Genomic DNA, 25,464 nt, shown 5'->3' with positions numbered 1-25,464 from the left:
TGTGAAGACTCAGGGCTGGTTTACATGTGGACCAGCTGCACATTGCTCCCATCCCTGTCTCAGTCATCACTCCTCAGTCAGACATGTGGTGAAGGTAGGCAGGCAGGAGGCCATAGATAGGACCTGTAGAGTCCTCCCTTCCTTCTCCTCTCAGGAAAGCCCTGACATTCAGGAGGGGTGCTGAGGCTAATCAACAACCTGGAATAGTGCCAACAGGCAGCAGAACTGCAGCTTCTGACCTTGTGTGGACTGCCCAGGCTGGAGCAGAGAGAGTTATACTTGTTTTAAAAGCCCTGAAAAATGCAGAGGTCCTCCAAAGGATGGTGAGGAAAACATCCAAAGCAGCTATGTCTCAGGTTGGTAAGAGAAGGAGTGCACACTGAGATGTGGAACATCAGAGAAAGCAGATTGAGAGAGGAATGAAACAGTTACTGGTCTTCACATGCTAAAAGAATAAACTAAGTCACAGAAGCACTTAAGCATCTGCATGGCCTTTCCCAGCACTGTGACCTGTGAAGGGACTCCATTGCTCCTGGGCCCCAACAGCACCAGGCAGCGGCTGCAGCCTGACAGCTAATGAGCACCTAGGAACAAGCAGAGACAGCCACAGCTAATGCTGAAAAATGGCTCCTGTGTTTAATTAACAAGTCTGATGAGAGCTGTTGAGATGAGTGCAGAGTGGCTTTGCATGCTGACCAGATCACCTCCCGAGGGAGGCACTCTGGGAAGCAACTGTGGAGATGCTTGGGCTCTAGTGTGCCTCGATAATTTGTCAAGGAAACTGCCAAGCATTCGCTAAGGGAGCCCAAATGAGGGGCTTGTGAATGACCTGGGAATGTCATGCGTGGCCCACACCTCTAGTGATATGGCTTCAGGAGCAGCAGAGGTCTGGCAGTAGCATGTCCCACAATAAAGCTGGGTGGTACAGGTGCAACTGAGTGGAGTTTTAGGAGAAACAAGTCACCTCTTGCTGCCTAACCAGAGGCTGAAGTGTTGTTAAGCCAAATAAAATAACTGTACGGGAGAATTCACTACCTACTCAAGGGTCAAGCATGTGCACTCTCCCTTCTCTCTGGTAGGATCAGCTGAGCAATGTAAAGCAAGAGGGCAAATAACTTCTGAAGAGCCAGTCATCAGCTCAGATGTGCAAATGGGTTTCTGCATGGCTCTAAGCAGACTCCAGCTGTTTGGGCACAGCTGTGTGGTCCCTGACATTTCCTTGGTGTCAGAGATGGAATAGAATGAGAAAGCAGTGCCCCGTTGTCAGCCCCGAATTGCAGAGGAAACGCTATTTGCAGTCATCCTGGCATGGAGAGCCCACTACTGCTGCTTGCTTTTCAATCTGAAAATTAAGAGTGTGTGCCAAGTGGTTAAATGGTCCTGGTCCTCCCTGTGTGCAGAACAAATGCATCCATGTTTCCTGAGCTTCCTCACAAAGATTAGTCAAAACTTATGCTCCTACCCCAACAGAGGGCAAATCTCTGCAGCTAAAGCCCATCAGAGCAGTAGTTTCCTACCATTTCACTGGGGCTGGATCTCATTGATTCTTAGCTGTCATCAGGAACAATTTTCCACTGCTGTTACCCCTGTATTGCAGGTTTTAGGTGCGTGGTGTGGATGCCACCCATGACAGCAGGCCTGGCAGCAGGTTGTACCCACCCTGCACGGTAGCAGGGAGAAGCAGACCCCATGGAAGGGATGTTCAGCCCTCAAATGAGAAGGTTTTCCTGGCATACAGTGGGCAGGGGAAACCTGGATAACTCCTAAGGCTAATGCTGGAGCAGGAGACAAAGTACTGAAGCCCTGATGAGAAGCAGAGATCTGGTGAAAGGGATGCCATAGAGAGTGACAAATCCAGGGAAGAGAGAGAGCGATCCTTTTGGTGCAACGGGACAGCTCAGCTCCAGCATTTCAGTGTCATGCCACCTAGTGAGCAAGAGAAAGAGCAGCAGACATCTCCCCTCCATCCCCTGCGAGTCTGGAAATCAAGTCCAGGGGAGTCCTAGGTGGGGTGGCAGGGCAACATGCCCCTGGCACCCAGCTCAATCCCATCCAGGAGAGGAGCAACGACAAACCCCATCAGCAAGGCAGAGCCACAGCCTCTGGAGAGGCTGGGCTTCCTCGAGCGCTGGGTAGTTTGACATTTGGAGAATTAAACCAGGGGCCAGTGCAGCAGGAGAATACTCCACAGCATTTGGTTTAACAGGGTGCAGGTGACTTTTGCAGGACATGCCTATGGCACTGCTCACCTCCAGCTGCACTCCTGCAGCAATGGAGGGAGCCCATATGCAGTCACAGGAGGAAGGGAATTAGGTACAAGCTCCAGCTCCATGACTCTCCCTGCCTGCCCTGATTTTCCTCTCCCTAGAGAGTTTTATCATCCCAATCACAGCATGAATGCTGCAAAAGCCCTTGGGCAGCTCAGAGGAGTCTGGAGCCCAGATGTAACAGGGTATAACCACAGGGAATGCTACACCTGCTGCAGAACCAGTAAGTTTTCAGGGCTGTCATCTCTATTTTTAAAAAATAAGACATATTTTTATTTTTGCTCTGTTTTCAGCATTGCACCAGGACAGATTGGTAGCTAACAGTTATTTCTGGAATACATGGTACTTATAAATATATGTTGAATCCTCATGGTTGAAGCTCCCCTCAGGCACTGCCAAGGACATGCAGATGAAGCTAAATATTCCCATGAGATCCTCTGCTTCACTGGGATACACTGAGTGAGGCCAGCGTGTCCCAGGAGACAGTGCAGTCCTGGTACACATAAACAAAGATGACTAATTATGTGTCCTCAGCTATTCCATTTCTTACAATCTTGTGAAGCAAGGAGACAGGCACCCTCGGGCTTTGCTTGTCCTCTCACCACAGTGCTGCCTCTTTAAAACCCCACCATGAACAACTTACAGTACCAATTCCATCTCCCTTTCAGCATCTCACCTGAATTCACATCCTGCAGTTTTACCTACCATGGTGGACACTGGTAGCAGGGTCATTTCCTGCATGAAATCCAAGGTAAAAGTTGGCAGACTCTGGAGCAATCTTCCAAAATTGAGGGGAAACCCACGCCAGCTCCATGGGCTCATGTAAAATCTGCCCTTGCACACTGTGTGTCCTTGAAAGAAATCATAATTAAACTGGCAGGTAAAAATCTCTGAGCAGAGAACAAAGGCCACACAGGCCCTGTGGTTGGTTACACAGGTGGTGGGAGCTTTTCTGAACAACCTGAGGGAGGAGGCAGAGGTCTGCCCCTGTGCTGACAGGAGAAGACATGGTTTGCATCCCGGTCCTACAATGCTTCCCAAGCACTCCCCAGCAGAGGTCAACGTGGGAAGAGACAAAGAGGCATCCCTGAGACTTCCTTGTCCCACCAAAACAAGGGAGCTGAGGCATTTGTCTGAAATCTCTTGCTAAAGCCAGGCAAGCTAATTAAATAGGAAGAAAAATCCACGCCTAAGTGGTTTGTGCTCATACCACAGGATGCAATACCTGCTCTTCACCAAGCAGGGTCAGCCCAGCACCATCTTAACACCAAACGAGGGAATCGCTGCTTCAATTCAGCTTCACCAGTTTCAGCCTCATCGCAAACATGTTCCTGCCCTGGAGCTGCAGCACCCAGCAGGAGAATCTCTAAATCGATTTCAAAGAACTGGAAGTTCAGCCTTGCAAGGTTCAAATGCCAGAAGAGGCTCTGGAGGTTTCTGTAAATCAGCAAACCCTAGACTAGAAGCAAAGCTGGTCTGAGGCCACAGCCAATGATCACACACAAAATCAGACACATGCCCAGGTTTCTCAGTCTGTTACTTTATTAGAGGGGTCTTTACATCATAGTGGTGGCCCCACTGGAGTCACTTTACAAAATATTAAAAAAACCCTTTTTATTCAAAGCCATATTTTTTAAAATGGTATCCCATCCCCTCTCAAAGGTAAGCTGGGTTTAATTGTGGTTCCTTCTGAACAGGAAACAACAAAAATATCCTCTTTTGAAAGGAGTGAAAATATAACCACCCTGTAAACAAGACAATCAGATGATGTGCTCCCCTGCCCCCTTCTAGAAGATGGTATTAGAGCCCTGGCACACTCAGAGAGGAAACAGAGAATAGGGAAAAGGCAGCAGACAGAACCATTCCTACCCTCTGTTAGCAAAATTGTGTTGTTTGTTCTAGGCTGCAAACAAGCTGGGCTGGAGAAAGGGACAACCGATTTACCATGGAGGGCATTGCATCAGCTCTTTAAGAGCCCCCAGAAATAGTCTTTCCTCACGGCTGCAAAATATCCAGAGAGAGTTGATGCTCCCTGGGCTGGTGGAGAAGGCAGTCAGAGGCAGCAATGCCCTTCAGTGTGACCAGTGTGCTGCAGGACATCCTTCTGCAAGTCACATGTAAGATAATGTCAGATATGAAGGACAGGCACCACGTACTGGTTTCTGTGACACCAACCACTTCATAGAACAGCTCAGCCTGACCCCTGTAGGACCAGGAACAAAACCAATGGGGCTGCTGTAACACATTTCTAATGCAATTAAAAGGCTCAAACCAGCCCATTATCCTGGTTCAGGAACATCCCTCATTCATTAATTTTACGACAGCTCCCAACCTGGCACTGTCACATCTGAAAGGCACAGTCCATGCTTTTGGAGATGGGGCAGGCAGGTGTTTAACAGAGACATTGTTGGTGTGGATTCAGAAGTAACCTGGAATGGCCCAAATAGATGTAGTCTTGCTAGTTTGCAGGAAGCTTATAAATATGTATTAGGAACTCTAAATGGGTACGAAATGCACACCTCAGATACAGAGTTAAAGACCTGGGGGCTGACTCCTTCAGCTTGGTACCTACGAGTGTAGCACATCACATATCACCTTTCCTTGAAATGCAAGTATGTCTCTACATCAGTATTTGAGACTTTCAAATAACCACCTTTTTTTTTTTAACTTTTTTAAGCAGAAACACTTTTTTACTGCTAGGGAAGCAGGTTTAAAACAAACAATCCTGTCCAGAGATGAACAGAGAGAGAAACTTAAGTGCTACCTTATACCTTTGGATTGTGTAAAAAAGGTGCTGCCATTGAGGTCTCTGACCCCCTACCCAGGTCTGTGCTCCGAGTCCTATCCAGAAGCTCAGCCAAGCCCTCCCTGCCTGGTGCAGGTGGAGGAGACACATCACCACAAAGCAGAAAGGACAGAGGGCTGGACCTGCCACTGCTCTGCCACTCTGCAGCCTGAGTCCATGCTGAAGGCCAGGAGAACCATCCAAGAAACTGTGGCACATCATAAGGAGATGAGACATCAGTGGACAAAGTGATGCTGACAGTAACAAGCCACCATGACCTGCCTTCGCATCTCCTCTTCCCATGTTTCACGACTCCTTTATTCCTTCCAAATGATGCTCTGCAGCCCATAACCCTGATGCAGAGTGGCCAGACTGGCTGACCCACATGGCCCACACATATAGAGCACTTAAAAAAAAGTCTCAAGCACATGTGTGATCATGAGAGCTCTGGCAGTAACACTCTTCAGCCTCCCACCTGTCCTTACCAAAAGGCACATGACCATGACAGGCACTTCACTGTGTCATCACTGTTACAAACCTCCTCCTCTGCACATGCACATACACTTCTTTAAGGACAAAAGCCTGCAGCCAGCTGAACAGTTTAATTACACCTTAATCCAGTCCCTGAAAAGACAGTGCTAGCTGGGTGCCAGAGGGTCTGCGGTGCCAGTGATCGTGGCAAAGGAAGAAGCAGAAGATGTTTGGGAGGACATCCAGCCAGTCCCCTTTCTGCATAGTCTATACAGACTATACAGAGAAAGAGGAAGCAAAAAACCCAACCCTCCTTACTCAAAGGCAAAAAACCCCAAATCACTGTCTCTCCCTTGAGCAAAAAAGACCACAGTGGATAGAAATCAGTGTAAGGCAAGTGTTGAGGGCCCTCAAGGCCAAAGTTATCTTAGGACAATGCCAAAGCTGCTCTGCCCCAGGTGAGTCCTTACAGAGGACCGGGAGAAGGAGCAGCCACAGTGGAGAGAGAGGGTGACACCCCCTGCACAGAGGGCAGGAGCCATGGCCTGTTTCTCCTGTTCAGAGTGGTTATTGCTTCAGTCTGAGCTGACCAGCCAGGTGAGCACCAGGCTCACGTGAGAGGTGACACATCCAGCTCACAGTGCAAGTACAATCCAGAAAGGGTCCTGCCCCACTTCCCAGCCTGGAGCCATGCTGAGCAGGCCAGCTCCTGGGGAAGCCACCACAACTTCCAGTCAGCATCCCACAGTTCAGGGGTCACATTTATCCCAGACAGAGCAAGGGGACAGGAGGGTGCTGTTGTAAGAAGAGGCTGCCAAGAGGATCGTCCAAGTTGCCCACCTGCAGCCCAGGAGGACACAGCCAGTCCTAGCTGGTGGCCTGCCAGCTGTGAGATGTTATAAGCTCTCTGAGGAGCTGAAAGGGACAAACTTGGCGTGTTTGGTTGGGGATGCTGGCATCTGTCCATCTGCCTCCTCACTCAGCTTGAAGAACATCTCCTGCTCACGCTTCTTTTGGTTCAGCTCGTCCTCCAGGGCCTTAAGCAAAAGAGAACACACACAAGAGCTGTATTTGAGATTGTTCTGGAGCGATGGATACTGTCCCCTCCAACCAGCCAAGCAGGACACACTTCTCTCACCAAGGAGGCATTACCTTCTTTCGTGGCCTCAGCTTGTCTCGCCACTCCTTCATGTGCTGGTTGTGGTTCTCATCCAGGGATTTCAGCTTCTGAGTTTCGTGCTCAATCAAGAGGTGACACTTTTCATTCTAAAAACAGACCACGAAACAGAGCACCCATCAAGCAGCCAGGACTGTAAATCCAGTGGTCAAACAGGATTCGCCTCAGCCAGAAACAATCAGAGCTCTGAGCTCCAGGGCACATTTAGACATGGCCACAAAAACCTCTCAAGGCAAGAGCAAGGGGACATCAGGTCCCATTCACTGACAGTCCTCTGCAGGCACTTCTTAAGAGACTAAGAACTGCATGGGGAGCTCTGGGAGACAGACCCACAAGGGACATGTACCTGCAGGTGCTGGAGCTCATTCGTGTTGCTCTCGCACTGGGCCTGCATGTCCTTCATCTGTGACTCGTGTTTCTGCTGCTGGTGCAGCCGCTCTGCTTTTTGCCTCTTCTCTTCCTGCAGAGCAAACTAGAAGAGAGAAAAGCAGGTGCCCATTTGGAAGAGTTGCTCTGGTCTCTGAAGCTGCTTAAGAGACTGGCCAGCTCACACTATTATATAGGAAGGAAGGAAAAGCCCCAAGGATGTTCCCAACACCAGTCACAGTGGAAGCAGCGCTGAAAACCACACCTGATGCCCCAAATGCAAAGACATCTGATGTCCTGCAGTGAGTTAGAAGTAGGAATAGTTGCATTTTTCCAGCTTCCTTTCCACCAATAGGCCAGTGAAGTACTTCATCCCCAAGCCAAACCTCAACCCTGGTGCCCTTTGCAAGACCTGACCTGTTTTATCTTCTCCCGCTGCTCGGATGCACTCCCACTGGAGTGGATGTGAAGGCTCTTCTTGTACATGGCCATGCGTGTCTTCCCTTCGCTCCGCTGGATTTTGGGGAGCCGGGCTTTCTCCTGCTGCTGCCGAATTTTCAGCTGCTCTAACATGCGCTGGTTGTATCGCTGCATTTGCTCCCTTTCCTGCAGGGAGACAGGTATCAGAGGAGGAGGGACATCTCAGGGCATCTCAACAAGAAAGTGCTGAGGAGAAGAGAGAGAGCCAAGAGAGTAGATTTGGGAGTACCATGGAAGTGGCTGGTGACTGACAGCTCCACAAGAGGTTAGGGCAGCTACTGAACATGCTGTGAAAGCAAAGGAGAAGAGTGCTGAAAGGAACGTGCCAGTCTTCACTCACTGCTCTGGGAATCAACCATGCCAAATACCAGACAGTGACAGATTTCCAGAAAAGCCCCCAAAATTCAAAGCACGCAGCATTTTATGCACATTAAACGCACGCAGCACAGAATACATGTCCCAGGAAAGAAGGCTGACACGAGTATTGTTCTGGTCCCTTTTCACTAATAATGACCAAGTCCCTTAACTCCTAACTCACCCTTACCCACTTAGAGCCTCAAGGGAAACACCCAGGGACACCCAGATGCTTTGTTGACCCGCACCAGTGTAGGAAGGTGCTAAGTCTTCACCTTCTCATGCTTCCGGAGCAACTCATGCCTCTGGAGGAAATACTGGTCCTTTAGCTGCTGCTTGACAAGCTGGTGCTTTTCCTGTTGCTGACGCTCTTCAAGATCCCAGATGCAAGCCTCCCGATCTGTGGAAAGGAGGAGGGTTAGGAGACAACCCCCCCTGGTTCCTCAGCTTGGTCACACAAAGCATCTCAAGCTCAAGAGATCCCTACAAACATGAGCAGTGCAACAGATGTGGGAGGTGATCATTCATATCCTGTTTTTCATGAGAAATTGGTTATGAACCATATTGGAGAGTAATTTCTTTCAATTATGAAGCCTAATTGGTTCATATTTTGAAGATTCAAGCACTAAGTATTATTATTGTTAAACATTTAGACAGGATCTGGCAAGGCTGTTTTTTTCTAAATCCCATCCTGCCAGCCTGCAACTCTGTCACAGCATCTGCTGCGTGGGAAGAGCCAGCGTTGGATAAACCCATGGTTACAGCATTCCCTTTCCTCCTTTACAGCCTTTGCCACCCACCTCTCATGAGCTGCTGCTTTTTGTTCAGGCACTCGCGTTCCTTGTCGCAGATCTCCCTTTTGTTCTGGGCAGTTATATTTTTCATGGCCTGCTCCAGGTCCTCCTTCTGCTTGGCCAAGAACTCCTGCTCCTGGAAGAAACCAGCGGTACCACCATGAGCCCTTTGTCTGCTGCAACTTGAAAAGCATCTGGTGGTGTTTTAGAAGCTGCCAGTCCCCCAAGGAGGAAGGATGCTTCTGTCTACCATGCACTTCCCAGTCTTGGAGTTGTGGCAATCTTCTCTCAGCCTTACCATGGTTTGTTTTTTCTGGGTGAAGTCATCCATCTTCGCCTTCATGTTCCCTTTGCGCTGTTGCCGTGGCAGCTTCTCAACCTCGTTCTTAACCTTTAGGGAGGGAAATGAGATTTATCTGCAGGTAATTCTAGGCTAAGAACAGCCCCACCTAAAACACCAACAACTGCTTCCTTCTCAAGCTGTGCCATGGAGAAATGCTGAAGCTTTCCTGGAAGAAAAAAATGCAGGAAACCAGCTTTCCTCCCTCCTATCCCTATTTTTACCTCCTTCTTCATCTGCTTCAGCTGCTCCAGAAATTTGACATGGTCCCGCTCCTGCTCCAGGCGAATGCGCTTGGCCTCCTCCCTCCGGCGCAGGGAGTGATCTTGTTCCATCTTCTCAATCTGCTGCTTCTGCTGCCGTTCCAGGTTTTCCAGTTCTGTGTCGTAGAACTTCTTCTTTGCCTGGAACAAAGGAAACGGAGGTCAACTTCAGCCTCCTCTCCACTTTGTTTCCTTCCAAATGCTAAAAAAGAAAGAGAAGTGAAAAGAAAAAAATAAAGGAGTGGGGGATTGTCCTCGCTTGGATTGAGCCATTGAGCCTCTTTACTAAACAGAGAGGAGGGAAATTTCAGCTAACACCCCACAAAGCACACAGGGCAGAGCCAGCTCTAGCATCAGCACTTTAACTGATTTTTGAACTTGTTCTGGCACTGATGCACTTCAAGTCTTTCTCCTGCTTATGTCCTGATTTACAATATCCCACTGGGACCCAAGGTCCTGGGCAAATATTGGCTCAAGCAGAACAGCTCTTTCTCTGCAGGCAAGGATTTCCAAGTTTGAGGCTCTGTGCTCCAACAGTGTCCTTGTGTCCGATCTCTCCCTGCCTGCAGCTCGCAGGGATGGACCACCCAGGAGTCAACAAGAGCAGGTTGCCCCGGGGAAAGAGTAAAGGAACCAGGTTTGGGGGTGTTGCACAGCACATTGCATGGTGAATAAATCCCACAAATGAAAAGTGACTTGCCAAGATGGGCATTCACAGATATGGCACATCAAGACTGTAGAAATACAACAGAGCCCAGGAACAAGTGAGGGCTCCCAGCCTTCCGTGAGGGGATGGGGCTTCCAGGAGCACACAGAGGGTGGATTAATAAAGGGGTATTTAAAGCTTTCCTGAGCCATCTTTTAAAGGGGCTCCCCTGCAAGTGGGGAAATTTAGGTTAGACATATGGAAGAAACTCTTCCCTGTGAGGGTGGTGAGGCCCTGGCACAGGCTGCCCAGAGAGGCTGTGGCTGCCCCATCCCTGGAAGTGTTCAAGGCCAGGTTGGATGGAGTTTGCAGCAACCTGGTGTAGTGGAAGGTGTCCCTACCCACAGCAGGGAGGTTGGAATGAGATGATCTTGAAGGTCCCTTCCAACCCAAACCATTCTGTGTACTTCAACAGAAGCTGGCCATGGAGGGACTAACTCTGTGAGCCCAGTTTATTCAATTTACACTCATAGGCCTGCCAGATTTCCTACTATCACATGTTGGCCACATTGCTTTCTCATTTAAAGGATTTTTTCCCATGGAATACAACAGGACTATAAACTATTTCTTACAGTAGCCATGAACAGACATACAAGTAAAGGTCCACAAAGAGGGCAAGTCCAGAACAATCCTTCCCCCTGCAACATCCTACCAGGCAAAGGCCATCAGTGCTTCCCAAGCTGCAGAATGCTTGTGCTCAATGCCCACAAAAGCCTCCATCCTCCACAGAGGCATCCCATGCCTCACATCCCAAAGGGGCTCCTTGACATTTCTGCTCCCTCTGGATGTGATACCCCAAGGTCGTTGCAACCCGGGGAGCATCATCCTCTGTGGGGGTTTGCAGGGCACCTGCAGACAAGTCAAACCAGCTTATTCCCAGGAGCTTCCCCTCCCCACGTACCATCATTTCTTGCTCGAAGCGCCGGAGCATCTGCTCCAGCTGCAGCTGGTGTTTGTTGTTGAGCTGGGCCTGGTTTCGGTGCTCCTCCTTCTGAAGGAGACGCAGCTCCCGCAGCTCCTGGCGCCTGCAGAGGGTTAAAATGGAGGGAGAGAGAAAAATACAGAGTCAGATAAGTGCAGAGGCATGTGGGTGAGCAGAAATGGCAGAATAAAAGGCCAGAGCACTTCAGCAGGGAATGGAAGCAGCACAGCCATCCTGTAGGATCCTGCCATTTGCTTTGAGCACAGGCAGGAGGTAAATGCCACCTGACTGATATGCTCTCAGGCTCTGTGACACTGTGAGGAAGCAGGATGCTAATTATGGGAACTGCTGGGAAAACCATCAGCTTTCACAGGTAAGGTCTATTAGCATTCACAGCTTCTCAAACAAGCCCTGTCAAAGCTCCTAAGGTGATTCTACAGTCACTGCTGCCCCAACCAGCACCCAAAATACCCATTCTGCCAGCTGGGTTAGGACTCTCTGATTTTCAAAACAAAGCTGAGGCCAAGCTGGTGCTGCTCTGGCCTGGCCCCTATGTTCTGCATCAGTTCTGGCTCACACCTGGGTGGCAGAAAGAGTGGTTTTCCCAATTTCTGACCTATCCATCATAACATTGCATCACTTCCCTCATCCAGCTTCACATCAGTAAAAGGCAGCCCCTGCTCAGAGGGTTGTGTTTGAGCCTGTTTGCCATGTCTGTGCCTGACCCAGCTGGAAATCACTGATGGCAAATGGAGCAGCAGCAGCAGTTCTCCCATGCAGGATCTCCATCATGACCTCCACTGCTGTGCATTAACCCCACACACTGAGTACAACCCTCCCAGGGGCCCTGCTGGGAAGAACACTTTGGCACCATTTCTTTCAAAACAAGACCATGAAACAAGAAAAGGCCCTGGCACAGGTTGCCCAGAGAAGTTGTGGCTGCCCCATCCCTGGAAAAGTTCAAGGCCAGGACAGTGCTTGGAGCAACCTGGTGTAGTAGAAGGTGTCCCTGCCCATGGCAGGGCGTGGAATGAGATGAGCTTTAAGGTCCCTTCCAACCCAAACCATTCTGTGGTTCCACGATTCCATGAAAGCTGTACCTGGAAATTCTCTGTATGCTAGTACACATATTCCCCTTGTTTTATTGGGCTTACATGCACTTCTCACACAAAAATTAATAGCTTATGAGCTTCTGCATAGATCTGATATTGGGGCCTAGAAATAAGGCTGCCACAGGGACACAAAGTGCTTGGGACAAATTATACTCTCGAGGAGTCCCTGAGAGCAGCACAAGGGAGCCTAGAATAGGGCATCAAACAAAACAATTTGTATTGTAATTATTTTAAGGACCTTTTAATTTCAGTGCTAGAAACAGCAGTTCCTCTTTTTTAGAATAGGTCATGGAGGTTTGAAAGCTGCAAGATCTGTGAAGAAGTCATAAAGGCTTAAGCAGGGAGGATACACCCATGAATATTAAATGATGCTCAAGGAGTTTACAACTCCCTTGGCCTTTCTGTTAATGAAGTCTGAGGAGGTACACGAACAAAAGGAAGAGGAGCATCTTGAGAAGATTTCTGTGCTTATTTCCATTAAGCACAGGGCATCTCCAGCCCTAGGAACACATTCAGTCATCCCCAAAGGACAGAGCCAGCCACAGCACAAGCTTCCCTTGTCACAGTCTTGCTGCACTCTTCCCCTGCATGCAAAGAGAGCTCAGCTTAGTGGTACAGCAAGCCCTGTGCCAGCCAAGGAAAAGGAAGTGATGTCCACACTGGACAGCTGTGCTGTCCAAGTGGAATGAAGATTGGAAACGAAAGCACTTTAGGTCATTCCTGGATTAGCTTCTAGAGAAGAAAACCCTACCCTGGCTCAGTGCCCTGCCCTGCCCTCCATCCCAGTGACCCACTTGCCTGAGAAATCTCATTTCTTCATCCTTCTTCTCATCCTCACTGATGATCTTCGAGGTGGTGACACTCACCTCTACTCCATCCACAACGAACTTGCGGGTGCGTTTCAGTGTCTTCTTGTGCATCCGGGAATCCTGAGTTTGGCAAGGAGGGGAAAGGAGGAGGCCATGAAGGAGCTCCCTGGCTTGTTGCATGGGGTGCAACAGCTGGAAGCCTCAGAGCAATTTTGATGCCATTTGTTCATGAAGAACACACACAAGGAAACCACACGGAGCACAAATCATCAGCCCATTTGGAGATTCAACCTGCACAGCCTTGCTACCACCTTGCAGAAACCTGACCTGGAAGAGACACAGCCCAGCACCCAAAGACCCTTTCCCACCGTGTCCAGCTAAACCATGATCTAACATGATTCCCTCTTCACGGCTTACTCCCTGTAAAACCCAAAAGACTCTTTTCCCCTTCTGTGGGACCAACTGGGGAGAACAACTCCATGTGTGGCATTGTATTCCTCTTTGGCTGGCCCCAAGGAGACCAGGTGTCCTGGGAAAGGGGTAAATTGCTATGCAAGAGCATCACATTTCTGTCACCAGGGAACCACACTGTCTGCAGGCTCCTGAGGGGGATGTTGGCTCTCCTGGTCACAGCAGGAGGCAGGAGGGGAGGAATGTTTTGCTGAGAGTGGTTTCCCAGCATGTTTCTGTGCCGGGAAGCCATCACTCATGCAGGCAATTTGATAAAGATCTTGTGCAACACATCACTCTGCCCCCTCAAGTCACAGCATTTCTTCTCCTGAAGCTCAGCAAATACCATTCCAGTTATTTCTCCTCCTCCTCTAAGCCATGCTGACCTGGCCAGCTCTGGCTCACAAGCATTCCCAGCCTCCATAAAGCTTTAGCAAAAGCCAAGAAGCCTGGGAGGTCTCTGTGCAAGTCACTGCTGACACAAAACAGGCCAGATGTATGGCAGGTTGGAAAAACTGAGAGCGGCACAAGCCCAAATGAACTTTCTCCTGGGGCCAGGTGTTCTAGGAAAGAGCAGCAGAGTGATGGCTATGGATAAAGTTCAGGAAATCACATTTGGGGTTTCACACTTGCATAGTCATACACAGTTAGGAGTGGCATGGTTATTTCACACTTCCCAGGGCCCCAAAATAGCTACAAAACATCAGACTTCCATCAGATTTCACTGACCTAGGGCAGAAGAGGATACATAAACATGCAGCAGCTCCACCAAGAGCTTCTCCTTCACTTGAGGACATGCCATGTCCCCATGGCACAGCTTCACCAGCAGGATCTGCTGGCCTGAGCCCAGCTGGGACAGTGAATTCATAGACAGGGAAAACACACTGCTTTTCTAGAGAAGGCCTTCCTCCCTCCTTGTTAGCCTGGTGTTCTCCAACACTTCTGCCCACCACTCTCACCTTCAGGGAGATGGAGCCACTTTCCCTGTTGAGGGACAGGTCAGCAGACAAGGAAATGGTCAGGTCCATGCTTTCAGAGGCTGAAGTGCTGCCAGAATCTGAGTCCCCTTTGAACCGGCTGCCGGGTAGCGGAGCCGGGGGATCCAAGCTCCCGTTGGCGAGTTTCTCCTCTGTGAAGTTCTCCAGGTGGCTGCTCTCCGGTTGCTCCACAATGCTCTTCCGCTCCTTGCTGCCTGCCCTAGGCTGCTTGTTCCCCTCCGCTGAGTTATCCAAATGTCCAGGCTGCAAGATGATGTCTGGCTTGTCCTGAGTGGCTGAGGTGGCAGAGCTGGCGGGGGTTTCTGTGGAGTGATTGCTCTCCAATTTGTCATTGTCACCGCTTATCCCTTCGTCTGAGACTTTATCGCTCTGTCTATCTGTGGTGTCCTTGCCAGTCCCCACAGACCCATTCACTGCTTTGGGCAAGGAAGAGTCTGGAGGCTTCTCCCCATCAAAACTCAGCTGACTTGCCTCAGAGGGGTCCCGCTTGTGCTTACCGGGGGGCTGGAAAGACAGGGAAGGGAAGATGTTGGGTTTGGCACCACACTTAACACAACTGCAAGGGCTCTAAGTCCCTACACTTCAGACCACTTGCAGCTAAAGAGTTATTGGGAGGAAATCTTCCCTTTAGGACATCTGCCCTGAGATACTACTTTCTCCAGTTTTGTGGCCCCAAGGACTGTGGACACTATCTGGAAGGAAAAAGCATGGTGAAAAAACTCCAGAATCTACATATTCTGAAGAAGCAGCCTAGGACTTTATGTATCAAGCACTTTTTCCCCATGGCTAACTCCACCATGGATTAATCACTACCCTTTGCCACAGAGGAGGGAGGTCGAGGCATGTCCCCCAGCAAGGCTACCCAGGCAGCTTTGAGATGTCCTCTTCAAAGAGGCCAGCTCAGGTGCAGATCTGTCCAGCTTCTCCAGCCTCTATCAGGGCCTATTTTTCTTTTTTTTTTTTTTAAGCCCCTCCTATGAACAGGCACTGGGCCACCCGCCGGTATCATTGTTTCTCCATGTCCTTGGCAGCCACTGAAAAACAGCCCCTCCCTGGCCAAGCAACCATTTCGCCTCCACCTCATGGGGCTCAGAACAGCTGTAAACTCAGCCTGCTGAGCTCTTTCTCCCACCACAGCCACACTGGCAAACTTGCCAGGATGCCAGGAGCGCTCACCGAGGCAGACTCCGATGAGTCATCCTCTTCTGCTTCATCCCGACTCTCCTCAATCTCTTCCATCACCTCAGCCTTGGCCTCGGCCACCAGCTCGCGCAGGGCCCGGTTGCTGGTCACCTTGCTGACGAAGGGATGCTGAAAACCAAGCACAGTGCACATGTGTGAGGTGGCCAAAACCAGACCTTGTGAGCTCGTGGCCAAGTGACAGTCCTGGCACGGACCACCTCTTGCTGTAAAACAACTGCAACCACCTGAGGATGTGGTTCTTTCCAGTGTCACGGGGCTTAACCCCCCAGACGAATTTACAGACAGGCACAAGGGAGAACAAGAGAGAACATGTTGCTGAGGTTAAACACACACTCTGCACGCAGATGCTCAGAGCCTGGTGCTCTGCAAAGCTGCTTTATGTCAACATCCCCCCCACAAAAGCACCAGCTGAATTTAAACAAGGGGACATTCCCCCTCCCCACACTGAGCATCTGAGCCCGCAGAATGCCAGCAGGAGCAAGGCAAGAGCCAGTCTGCAGTACCCCTGGGTGCAAACAGAGCCTGGGGGAAGGTTTAATTGAATTCAGGCTAGAATCACTCAGTGCACACAGCAGGGTGTTTGTGTTGAGCTTCAGCAAAAAGCTGTGGAGTCCCTCAGGTCTCTCAGGGACTCCAGCATGGATGGGAGTGTGCAGACAGTGCTGCAGGGTGAGAGAGCTGCAGTCAGCACGGAACAGCACCTTCCAGGCTTTTGCTATTATTTTGAAAAGGGACAGGAGGAAAAGACAGGAGTTGAATTTAAATTTGGGATAATCAGGTATCATCCAAGCTGGCTGCCAGATGGATGTTTTTAGGCAACAGGAACCATTTCTATTCCAGCTGCTGTCCATAGGGGCTCTGCAGTTCACTCCAAGGGGAAAAACATTGCTGATCCTTTTTGGAGCATTTTAGTGGCTGAAAAGTACTATGAACTTTCTAAACAGACAAAAATCATCTGAAACCAGTCTGGGGCCACAGACCCAGTCCAGGGACTGGTGCCAGTTCCTACCTCCAGCAGCTGGGCAGCACTGGGCCGGGTCTCTGGGTTCTTGTCCAGTGCCTTCTTCAGGAAGTCTCTAAACTCCAGGGACCTGAAAACACAGTTGTTGGTGAGAAGCTTAGGAGGGAGAAAGGCCTTGAATGCCACAGGGTTCTGCTTGATCCTTCTTCCAGATTATGTCCCAGTTTGCAGCTCTCCATAATTCCCTCTGCACTCCCATGGGAAACCCAATGCTCAGTTATCCTGATTATTTGTAAGCGAATCATCAAAGTGGCCAAGTGAGAGACTAGATTTTGCCTTACCTATGATGGCAACAGATGGTGAGGACTGAGCCCCAGCCACTGTTCCCCAGGGCCAAGGCAGAGGCAGGAGAGGACACCAGCAGGTAGTCTCCAAAGGGAGCCCATGGCTGGAGCTGCTTGTGGACAAGGATGTTCCAGGAGTCATCTCCACAGCCACACTGGGAAACGATGGCTGTGAAGGACCAGGAACCCCATAGGAGGGCACCCTCAGCCTGCAAAGCACAGCTCTGAGATCCAGAGCATGTCCTTGATCTGCTTCTGGCTTCGGAACAGCTCCAGAGGAAGCATTCCCACCCTGCCTGCTGGACTTTAGTGGTCCTGCCTGCACTGCTGTGACAACGCTTGTGACTCCAGTGCTCTCTCAGTATTTTGCTACTGGCTATCACACAGCAGGTTTTATAATGATTTAAAAATAAATAAATAAATTAAAACTAACTGATCGGTTTACTTTTAAATGCAGAAGTGGCTTTCCAGAAATTCTGGAGCTCTTAGCCATCTCCAAGTTTAGAGAAAAATTTGCCTTTCATACACATGGGAGGTTTTGAAAACAGCCAAGGGATCACCCCTCACGTCAGGGGGGCCTGTGGGTGAGCAGCAGCTCCCCCCGTGCTGCCTGCATGCTGTCAGCAGAGTCTGAGACCTAAAATACAGCTGGAATTCTACATTGGGCTCTCAAATTAAACAAAACTGCTAGAAATGACTGGGGTTTTTTCTCTCTTCAAGTTGGGAAACCTGCACTCTGCTGGCTCAAACGCCTCACCATTTAGAAGGGCAGCTGAGCGTGGGGGGGTCGGACTTGGCGATCTTCAGCAGGACTCTCATGGGGTTGAGCTCGTGGTGGGGTGGCTCAATCTGGGCCATTTCGATCAGTGTGATCCCCAGGGACCAGATGTCTGCCTTGTAGTCATACGGAGTGTCCTTCATGGTCTCGCACATCACCACCTCCGGGGCCATCCTGCAAGGGGCAGAGCAAGGAGCAGGGATGGGGAGGGATGACACCACTGCCACTGCCACACAATGTGAGCCTTGCAGCAGCAATTAAAGACTTTAAATAATCCACAGCATCACATAAAAACAGCCTTTCCTCCTAGCTCCGGGTTTCAGAAGCAGCAGCGTCTTTTCTAAGGGGTCCAACCCCCTCCCTCTTCCACAGACACGGAGACAGCCCATGGAAACCCCCAGGCCATTGACATCTGGCGCGGATGTTGCTTCAGACAATAAATTAATCCTCACGATTCCATTCCCTCAGCAAGTCGGGTGATTTAGAGATCGTGTTTCTGGAGCGAGGAGTCGTTCCCATGTGCTTGGAGTCGCTCCAAAGCCCACCCCAGCCCCTGAGGTGGGGGAGCAGGGAGAGCACACACGCCAGCACACATGTGTCCCTTTGCTCTGCCAAGCCTCGGTCGGCCCAGGGCACCGTGACACCACGCAGTGCTCCCACACCACCGAGGCTGCTCACAGCTCCATTCAGGCAAGGAAAACCCTTGCACATGCAGATAGAGCAGCCATGACTCCTTGTAAAAATCCTCCCACCCATGGTAAGGCACCAACACATCCCAAAGGCCACGAGATCCCCACTTCTGGCGAGCCTGATTTTCAGAGGAGTGAAGCCCCTCACGGACTCAAGGTTCATAACAAGCAGGTCACTCACCAGTAAGGGGTCCCAATGAAAGAGTCTCGCTTCTGCAAGGTTTTCATGTTTTTGGCAGACACTCCAAAGTCAGCTGCAAAGAGCAGTAACATTAGATGCTGTAGGAAAACTAAAAGACCCCTCTGAATTAGCACACTTGGCTGAAATGCAGATTGAAAAGCAAACATTTATTTGAGGCAGGAACACGATACAACATGCTGTGCCCTCTCAACTGAGCATCAGAAATCAAATTTGGTTTTGGATACATGAACCCCAGGACCTTCCTCTCCTATGTACTGTAAGACAGGGGCATGACAAGCCACCCCTGCCAAACCTTACACATCCAGAAGGAAGTCAAGATCTTTTCTGCAAACAAAAGCAGATACTTTCAGAACTGCTATTTCATAGCAAAAAGTCTCATTTTACACCAGAAAACCCAAAGTACTGTTACACTCCTTCTTTCCCTTCAGCCCTGTGCACAGCAGCCACTGCATGATGCCTCTCCCTGATTTTGTCCCTTCTGTAGAGAGCTGCTGAAGCCAACACAATCCAAATCAAATCAGGAAGACCTGTAAAAGGTACCAAGCCTACTCCAGGTGAGTTTGCTCTCTGAGACAGTCCTGATAATACCTGGAGGAGCTGTTACCCATCTGCACCCTGAGCTCAGGGTGTCCCTGACTGTGGGTCACCCTTGGCCCAAGCCAGCAGTGTTTCTACAGTGTGAAGTACATGGTCACAGGAAGGTTTCTCTATTCCCAGGCTGGCAGGTCTCCATCAGCACCCATAGACACATCCCAAGAACACCCAACAGCTGCTGGCACCCCTCAGGAGAATCCAGTGGAGATCTGCACCTTTCTGACCAGTTCATACAGACAAATTTACCTTCTCATCCCCCAGCAGGTTGCTGGATGCCAATTTAACTCAAACCCACAGTGAGTTGGCAAAGCAAGCCTTTGGCAAAACTCACCCTGTCACCACCAAACCTGCTCTGCAGATAAGAGGAATTCTTCCAGCTCCCAGCCCTGCCAACTGGCACCCTGCGCAGGATGCTCAGCAGGCCAAAAAGCACAAAAATCAAGTTCAAAGAGGGATTAAAAAAATTCATGCAATAAAAATCCATGGAGGAGGGCCTGAGCATGGCTGTGGCTTGGGGAGCCTCGGTACATTTTGCCTCCCGTGGAACAAAGTCTTCCCATCCTCCTGCCTGCACCTCTCAGCCAGCAGACAAGCAGCGATGTCCCATAGGCAGGACAGCATCCCTCAATCCCCTCCCACTCAGGCATAGCCAAACATTACAATCCAGCTCCAGCAGCATGTGGCTGTCCTGGGTGCAGCATGGAATGGCCCCAGGCAGCACCACCACCCACAGTTGCTCTCTCAGGGGAGCTTGGCCAAGCAAGCGCCTGTTGGGCAGCTCACCAAGCTTGATGTCCCCATCCTGGGTGAGGAGCACATTCCCAGCCTTCAGGTCCCGGTGGATGATCTTTTTGCTGTGGAGGTAGTGGAGGGCTTCCAACATCTGGCGGCAAATCACTTGGATCTGAGGCTCAGTCAGGCCCCGGTCCAGCTCTGTGGGGAGGGAGAGGGATGTTAAACAGGACAGGGACAGAGTGATGCTCCACCTGAGCAGCAGCAAGGCACAGGTTACCCAGCAGACCATTGAAAAACCACTGTCCATGTGTCAGAGCAGCAGGAGACAATGCAAATCAGATTGTTAAAGTAATTTATTCCCTAAGCCAGCACTTGCAGCAGAATGCCCGACTCTTGGAGCTGCTGGTTTACAGCTCCCTTCTGGGAATCTACAGCTGGGGCATTTGGCTCTGGAACAGAGGATAAGGGGGACAAAGAGGGGGAACCAGGCGTGCCTGTGATGGGGGTCTGAACTGCAAGTTCCCTGACAGTTTGGGAAACAAGTCCCTGCACACAAGTTAGATCTTGCCCAGCTGCTGTAGAGAGGAGGGAGATGAACTTGGCTGCAGGCAGCAGGGTCAAACACAGGCATGAACACCCAGGAGCTCCATACAAAACCATGCTCTCATTCCCGAGGGAGCTATCCCTGCCATGGAGATGTACTCTACCCCCCTATACCCCATGAGGGACACACCACTTCCCAAAGGAAAGGGTAGGGTTGTCCCTACCCACTGCTCTGAGCTGTTTTTTTGGGTAGCTCTGGGTACCAGTGCACCAGTTCATACCCTGCTGTCTGTCCCAGAGTTCAAGAAGAGTTTGGACAATGCTCTCAGGCACATGGTGGGATTCTTGGGGCTGTCCTATGCAGGGCCAGAAGTTGGATTTTGATGATCCTAGTGGGTCCCTTCTGACTCAGGATATTCTGTGATTCTCTGATTCTATTTCTGATGCTTGAAGGGACATGCAGTCACTGGTGTGACCTCCCTGCTGAGCTCTGCTGGGCCACCTCCACCATCTGAGACCGCTTTCCAAGGCGACAGCTCTGCAAACCATCAAACTTCCAGATGGTTAGCATCTCCTGAGCTTCCCTCCCTCCCTCTGCAAGCCCTTTGCACTGCAGATCCCTCCTCCAGCAGCTCTGAGCCTGAGGCAGAGCAGACCCAGCCTTAGACAGCATCAACTGCCAAACTGCATGGCCAGGATGGGGGCTGAGGGAAGGACCCCAGCAACTGAAACAGATTGAGAGTGAGGATCTCAGCCACAGGCTGGGGGATGCTGGGTCAGCCACTTTGTTCCTCCTCTTCCTCACCAAGATCTCCCTTCCTCTGGGGGAAGCTGATTATTTTCATTTTCCCTGGAGCATCTGGCAAAAGCAAGGTGCAGTGGGCCACAGGTTTTGTACAAAAGATTTAAATGGGAAAACACCAGTTGCTGGTGGGGATGGGGAGATAGAACAGGCAGCATTCAGCAACTCTGAATTTACTAATGCTGGGAACATTCCTAAGCTCCAGCTCACAGCTCCTCCTGTCCCTCCCTTGGGGGTGACAGTGCTATAGCCAGCCCACTTGCTCATGGTTTCCTATGCTGCCCCTTCCCAGGTCCTCCACAGACTGACTGCCACAGCCACAGACCCACCAATGCTCAGGGGGATTTTCATGTCCCAAGAGATGGGTAAAAAAAACCCTGTTGAGATTTTCTGTGGGGAAGGCACAATTTCTCCAGCACTTTGGAAAATGTACTTTTTCATGTAGTGATTTGGACCTGCTTTGAAGAAGTTCCCTAAAGGAGGGACAAGGTTTAAGGGCTGAAACAAAGATGACGAATTTGCCTACTGGGGATAAACAGAAAGCAAGGCCTTTGGAAATATCAGGGCTGAAAGGGAGTAACCCCCAGGAAGACATGGGTCTGTCCCAGAGGCTCCAGGCAAGATGTCAGAGCATCCCATTCTCCATGCAAAAGGGATGTCAACCCCCCCGCCCTGGGGTCCATACAGCCCTGGCACAGGGGGGGCCATAGCACCAGCCAGGGCTGTTTTGGGGTACACCCACACACTACCGGTCCCAGCAGCTCCCTCTGTGTGGAAGGGAAGAGTTAAAAATGGGAAGATTCCTGGGATTACTGCAAACTGCAGTTTATTAGGTGCTCTGCTGCTTCACAGATGACTGATACCATAGGGAGAAGTCAGCAAAAAGATCTTGGGATATTTATCATGACAGACACCCAGATTAAACATCTCAGCCCTGCTGCCCTTCTCGGGAAGCTGTGGGAACAGGATCCCAAGCACCCAGTGCCCCCAGCAGATAAATATTTAAAATCATCTTTCCCCTCCAGCCAGACTCTTCCTTCTCCCCATGCCTTGTGATCTGCTGATCCCAGCAGCATTTAAATCACAAAAGGACATTAAGGTACCTCAAAAAATACCCCGGGGCTGCCACACCTTCTGCTCCGGGTATGAAAATAGGCAAACTCATGGGAGAGAAAGGGCAGGTGGAGGAGCTGGGGCACCCATGCCTGCCATCTGTCTGAAGGCTGCCCCTGGGAACGAGCCAGAAGGCTGGAAATGCCTTCGGGCATCGCCCTGGGCACGGAGTAGAGCCCGGCACCGGCGCTGCACTCACCCAGCATGGTGGCATCCACCGCCCCGCCCGGGCAGAACTCAATCATGATCTGGGGGAACAAAGAGAGAGGAGTTAAAAGTCAGGTCTGTGTCTCACTGAGAAAAGCCACCAGGCAGGGAAGAGGAGACAAAACCGTGTGATTTGCTTCCCTGCACGGCAAAGCTGCCCCTCAGCACAACCCGGGGGTGCAGAGGCTTTGGAGCTCCCCAGGACACATCCCTTGGGCACTCCCAGCACCAAGGATCACTCGAGCCCTGGGGTCAGAACACCCCCAGCATCCCTGTACCTGGATGCCCACCACGAGCAGCCACCCCAAGCAGCCGACTTCAGTATTTCCACCTTCCTCTCTGTTTACATCTCTTCCCGCTGCATTTTGGAGCCGGGGCTGCTCCACCGAGCAGCCCTGCCAAAAGGATGAGATAGCTGTCATAGCTGGGAGCTGACGTGGCTGGGAGAAATCAGGCAGGATTTTCTCTGGCAAATGAGGGATGGGGAGGGCTGTCATGTCTTTAGGGTGTTTTTTTTAACTATTTTTGTTTCCCCACATTGCTCAGTAGTTCATTGCTCCCTTGATTTTGAACCATTTGAGAGGAAACTGTCAATAAAGAGAGTGAGTACACTCACCAGACTGATGCTGTTTTTCTCCCAGGGACATGCACAGAGTCCTGCCAGTCCCACATACCTGCTTGCCTGTGCCCTGCCATCCCCTCCACATTGTCCCCTTCCCCCTCACCTCTGCACAGACTCAGCCACAGCTGCCCCAGTGCTGGCCCCCATTCCCAGCTCCCCTTCAGGGCAGCCAGGGCTGCTCAGATAAACAGATTACAATTTCAAGCAGCCAGGGATTACAAGGGACAAGAGATGCTTCACCTCTCTGACAAGCTCTTCTCCTTGTTGAGGTGACACAGGGCAACATACCAGAGAGGTGAAATGCCAGAGTTTACTCCGAGGACAGCGCCTGAGCCAACCAAAGGCAGTTTGTTTACCAGCACAGTTCTCTAAGCCCTTCAAGTAGAGGTCATGCTACTCAACACAGCTCTAAGCACTGGAGCAGGAACTGCGGGTAGAAGGTTCAAGCTCCCTCTTTCCCATGGCCTAATCCTGCAGCTCCAGTAAAGCCACATCCCAACCCTTCAGTCCTGCAGCTCCTACACATGGGCAAGGGAAAGGCTGTTATTGACCTGGACAACACTGGAATACAACTGCTTTGTTTTGGAGGAGGAAGGGGAACAGAATTAGGTGCTGAGATGCAGGAAACCTGGAATTGCTCTGTAAGAATCAGTGCAGGTCCAAGAGTTGGGAGGAAGACAATGCTGAGATGACACACTCGGGCAGGTACAACACAGGCACCATTGGAGGAAGCGGAGAAGAATATACCAGAGGCCAGGGCTGGTGAAGCATTTAAAACAGGCAGATGCAGAGAAGCAATTGGAAAGACATATGAACCATTCACAAACTTGGAGAACAAATATACACCTGACACAGATTCAAGCAGGAGCCTGGCAGAAAGGATGTCAGTGGGCCAGCAGAGCCCTCGCACCAGTGGCCCATATAAACCTCTTTTTTAATCTTGCTTGAGTTACTACAAGGCTCATTTCAATCAATATTTTTTATAGCGTTCCTCATCACATTTATCAGAGCATACTAACACCACCAGTAGACACCAGCCTTTCCTGGGCTCCTCAGAGCCCAAAGCACCAGAAAAAAACCTCAAACAAGCCTCACACTGGTGACAACCTGCCAGCTGGGAGGCCAAGGGCTTTCCCTTCCTTTGAAGGTGAGGGGATGTATGGGCCTCTCCTGGCTCAGCCACCCTGCTGATGGAACCTCTGCACAATGATACCATGATCCCACCTATGGGACATGTCCTCTGCCAAATCATCCAAGCTGCCACTAGCCCAGACCAGCCCAGAGTGAGTGATCTGTCCCCCCAGGCAGATGCTGGGCTGAGGTTTCCTACCAGGGTCACAGCTGGCACAGCCAAAATGTGCTCAGGTCAGACACACTGAGCTTTTAAACCGGGAAAGGCCAAGCACAACACATGTGACTCTGGATCTGCGTGGGATGCATTTCACCTCACAAAACTTCATTCAGGTTCAGCCTAGCAATGAGAAAATTAGGAGAATCAGCCCATCTGAACCAGGATGACCATGTATGTTTATGCAGGCACAGCAGGCTGCAGCTCATGCACTGGGAAGATGGGAAACATGGAAAACTTAAAAATATGCATTTTCAACAAGGGCAGAGATGCCAAAGAATAATCATGGGTGTGGCCAGATAGACAGAACAGCCAAAAAACTAATGAGCTTGTTTCAGCACAGAAAATACTATTTAAAAAAACTCAACTGGCAATCCCACAGATCACACACACTTCCTTCCAGGAGCAGGGCCAACCTGGGAAACGTTTTACCACTGAAGCAGGTAGAAAGGCAGGCCTGGTGGCAGCAGGACACTGCCATCTCTGTGTGTGAGCTGGGAGATGGAGGAAGCTCAGAGGGCAGAGGCTGTGCAGGCATCGTCCCCAGACCCACAGGAGGGAAAAGGATGGTGGGATAGTCTCTGACACCCTGAGGCAGGCAGTCTGTCACTGAGAAACAAGTTGGGAAGATCATTTAACTCTTTTCTTAGGGTTGTTTCCACGTGCTTTGCTATATGGGTTGACTGCTCCTTTAGTGAGGTGTCCCCTAGCCCCTCTGGAGCAGTAACTGCTCTAGTGACAGTGCCAACTGCCCTTCACCCCCAACACTGCCTGGGCTGCTCCCTGTGCTGTGCTCAGACACCTCGCCATCCCCTGGGACCTGGAGAGCTGGGACCCTGCACAGGGCTCACTGAAGAGCCACAGCAGTGCTGCAAAACAGTGGTTTCACACACCTTGTCCCAAAAAAGCTCCTCTGGTCTTGTGAACCAGAGATATGAGGCCCAAGAGGGGGCTCTGCCCCACTGCTGACATCCCAAAAGCTGCTTCTTCACAGTAATTAGTGCTGGGGGGAGCACCCACACCTCCTCT

The 25,464-nt window shown here is 50.6% G+C and overlaps 1 protein-coding gene across 1 annotated transcript in view; it reads right to left on the bottom strand.

Moving 5' to 3' along the window:
- Positions 1-3,787: 3,787 nt before the first annotated feature.
- STK10 (serine/threonine kinase 10) overlaps positions 3,788-25,464 on the bottom strand; it is a 46,822-nt gene continuing 25,145 nt past the window's right edge. Inside the window, exons 3-19 of the mRNA XM_017822989.1 lie at positions 22,458-22,506; positions 19,849-19,998; positions 18,451-18,523; positions 17,560-17,754; positions 16,507-16,588; positions 15,471-15,605; positions 14,256-14,798; positions 12,836-12,966; positions 10,905-11,028; positions 9,259-9,438; positions 8,993-9,085; positions 8,701-8,830; positions 8,176-8,300; positions 7,484-7,672; positions 7,047-7,172; positions 6,676-6,789; positions 3,788-6,560 (exon numbers count right to left, since the gene is read on the bottom strand). Coding sequence (XP_017678478.1) covers positions 6,420-6,560; positions 6,676-6,789; positions 7,047-7,172; positions 7,484-7,672; positions 8,176-8,300; positions 8,701-8,830; positions 8,993-9,085; positions 9,259-9,438; positions 10,905-11,028; positions 12,836-12,966; positions 14,256-14,798; positions 15,471-15,605; positions 16,507-16,588; positions 17,560-17,754; positions 18,451-18,523; positions 19,849-19,998; positions 22,458-22,506 — 2,580 coding nt within the window. The 3' untranslated portion in view covers positions 3,788-6,419. The remainder of the gene's footprint in view (positions 6,561-6,675; positions 6,790-7,046; positions 7,173-7,483; positions 7,673-8,175; positions 8,301-8,700; positions 8,831-8,992; positions 9,086-9,258; positions 9,439-10,904; positions 11,029-12,835; positions 12,967-14,255; positions 14,799-15,470; positions 15,606-16,506; positions 16,589-17,559; positions 17,755-18,450; positions 18,524-19,848; positions 19,999-22,457; positions 22,507-25,464) is intronic.

This window comes from Lepidothrix coronata, unplaced genomic scaffold, assembly GCF_001604755.1.
Source record: "Lepidothrix coronata isolate B3197 unplaced genomic scaffold, Lepidothrix_coronata-1.0 Scaffold100, whole genome shotgun sequence".
Classification (NCBI taxonomy): Eukaryota; Metazoa; Chordata; class Aves; order Passeriformes; family Pipridae; genus Lepidothrix; species Lepidothrix coronata.
The sequence above is the reverse complement of the archived record's forward strand: the minus strand, read 5'-3'. Positions and strand labels throughout refer to the sequence as shown.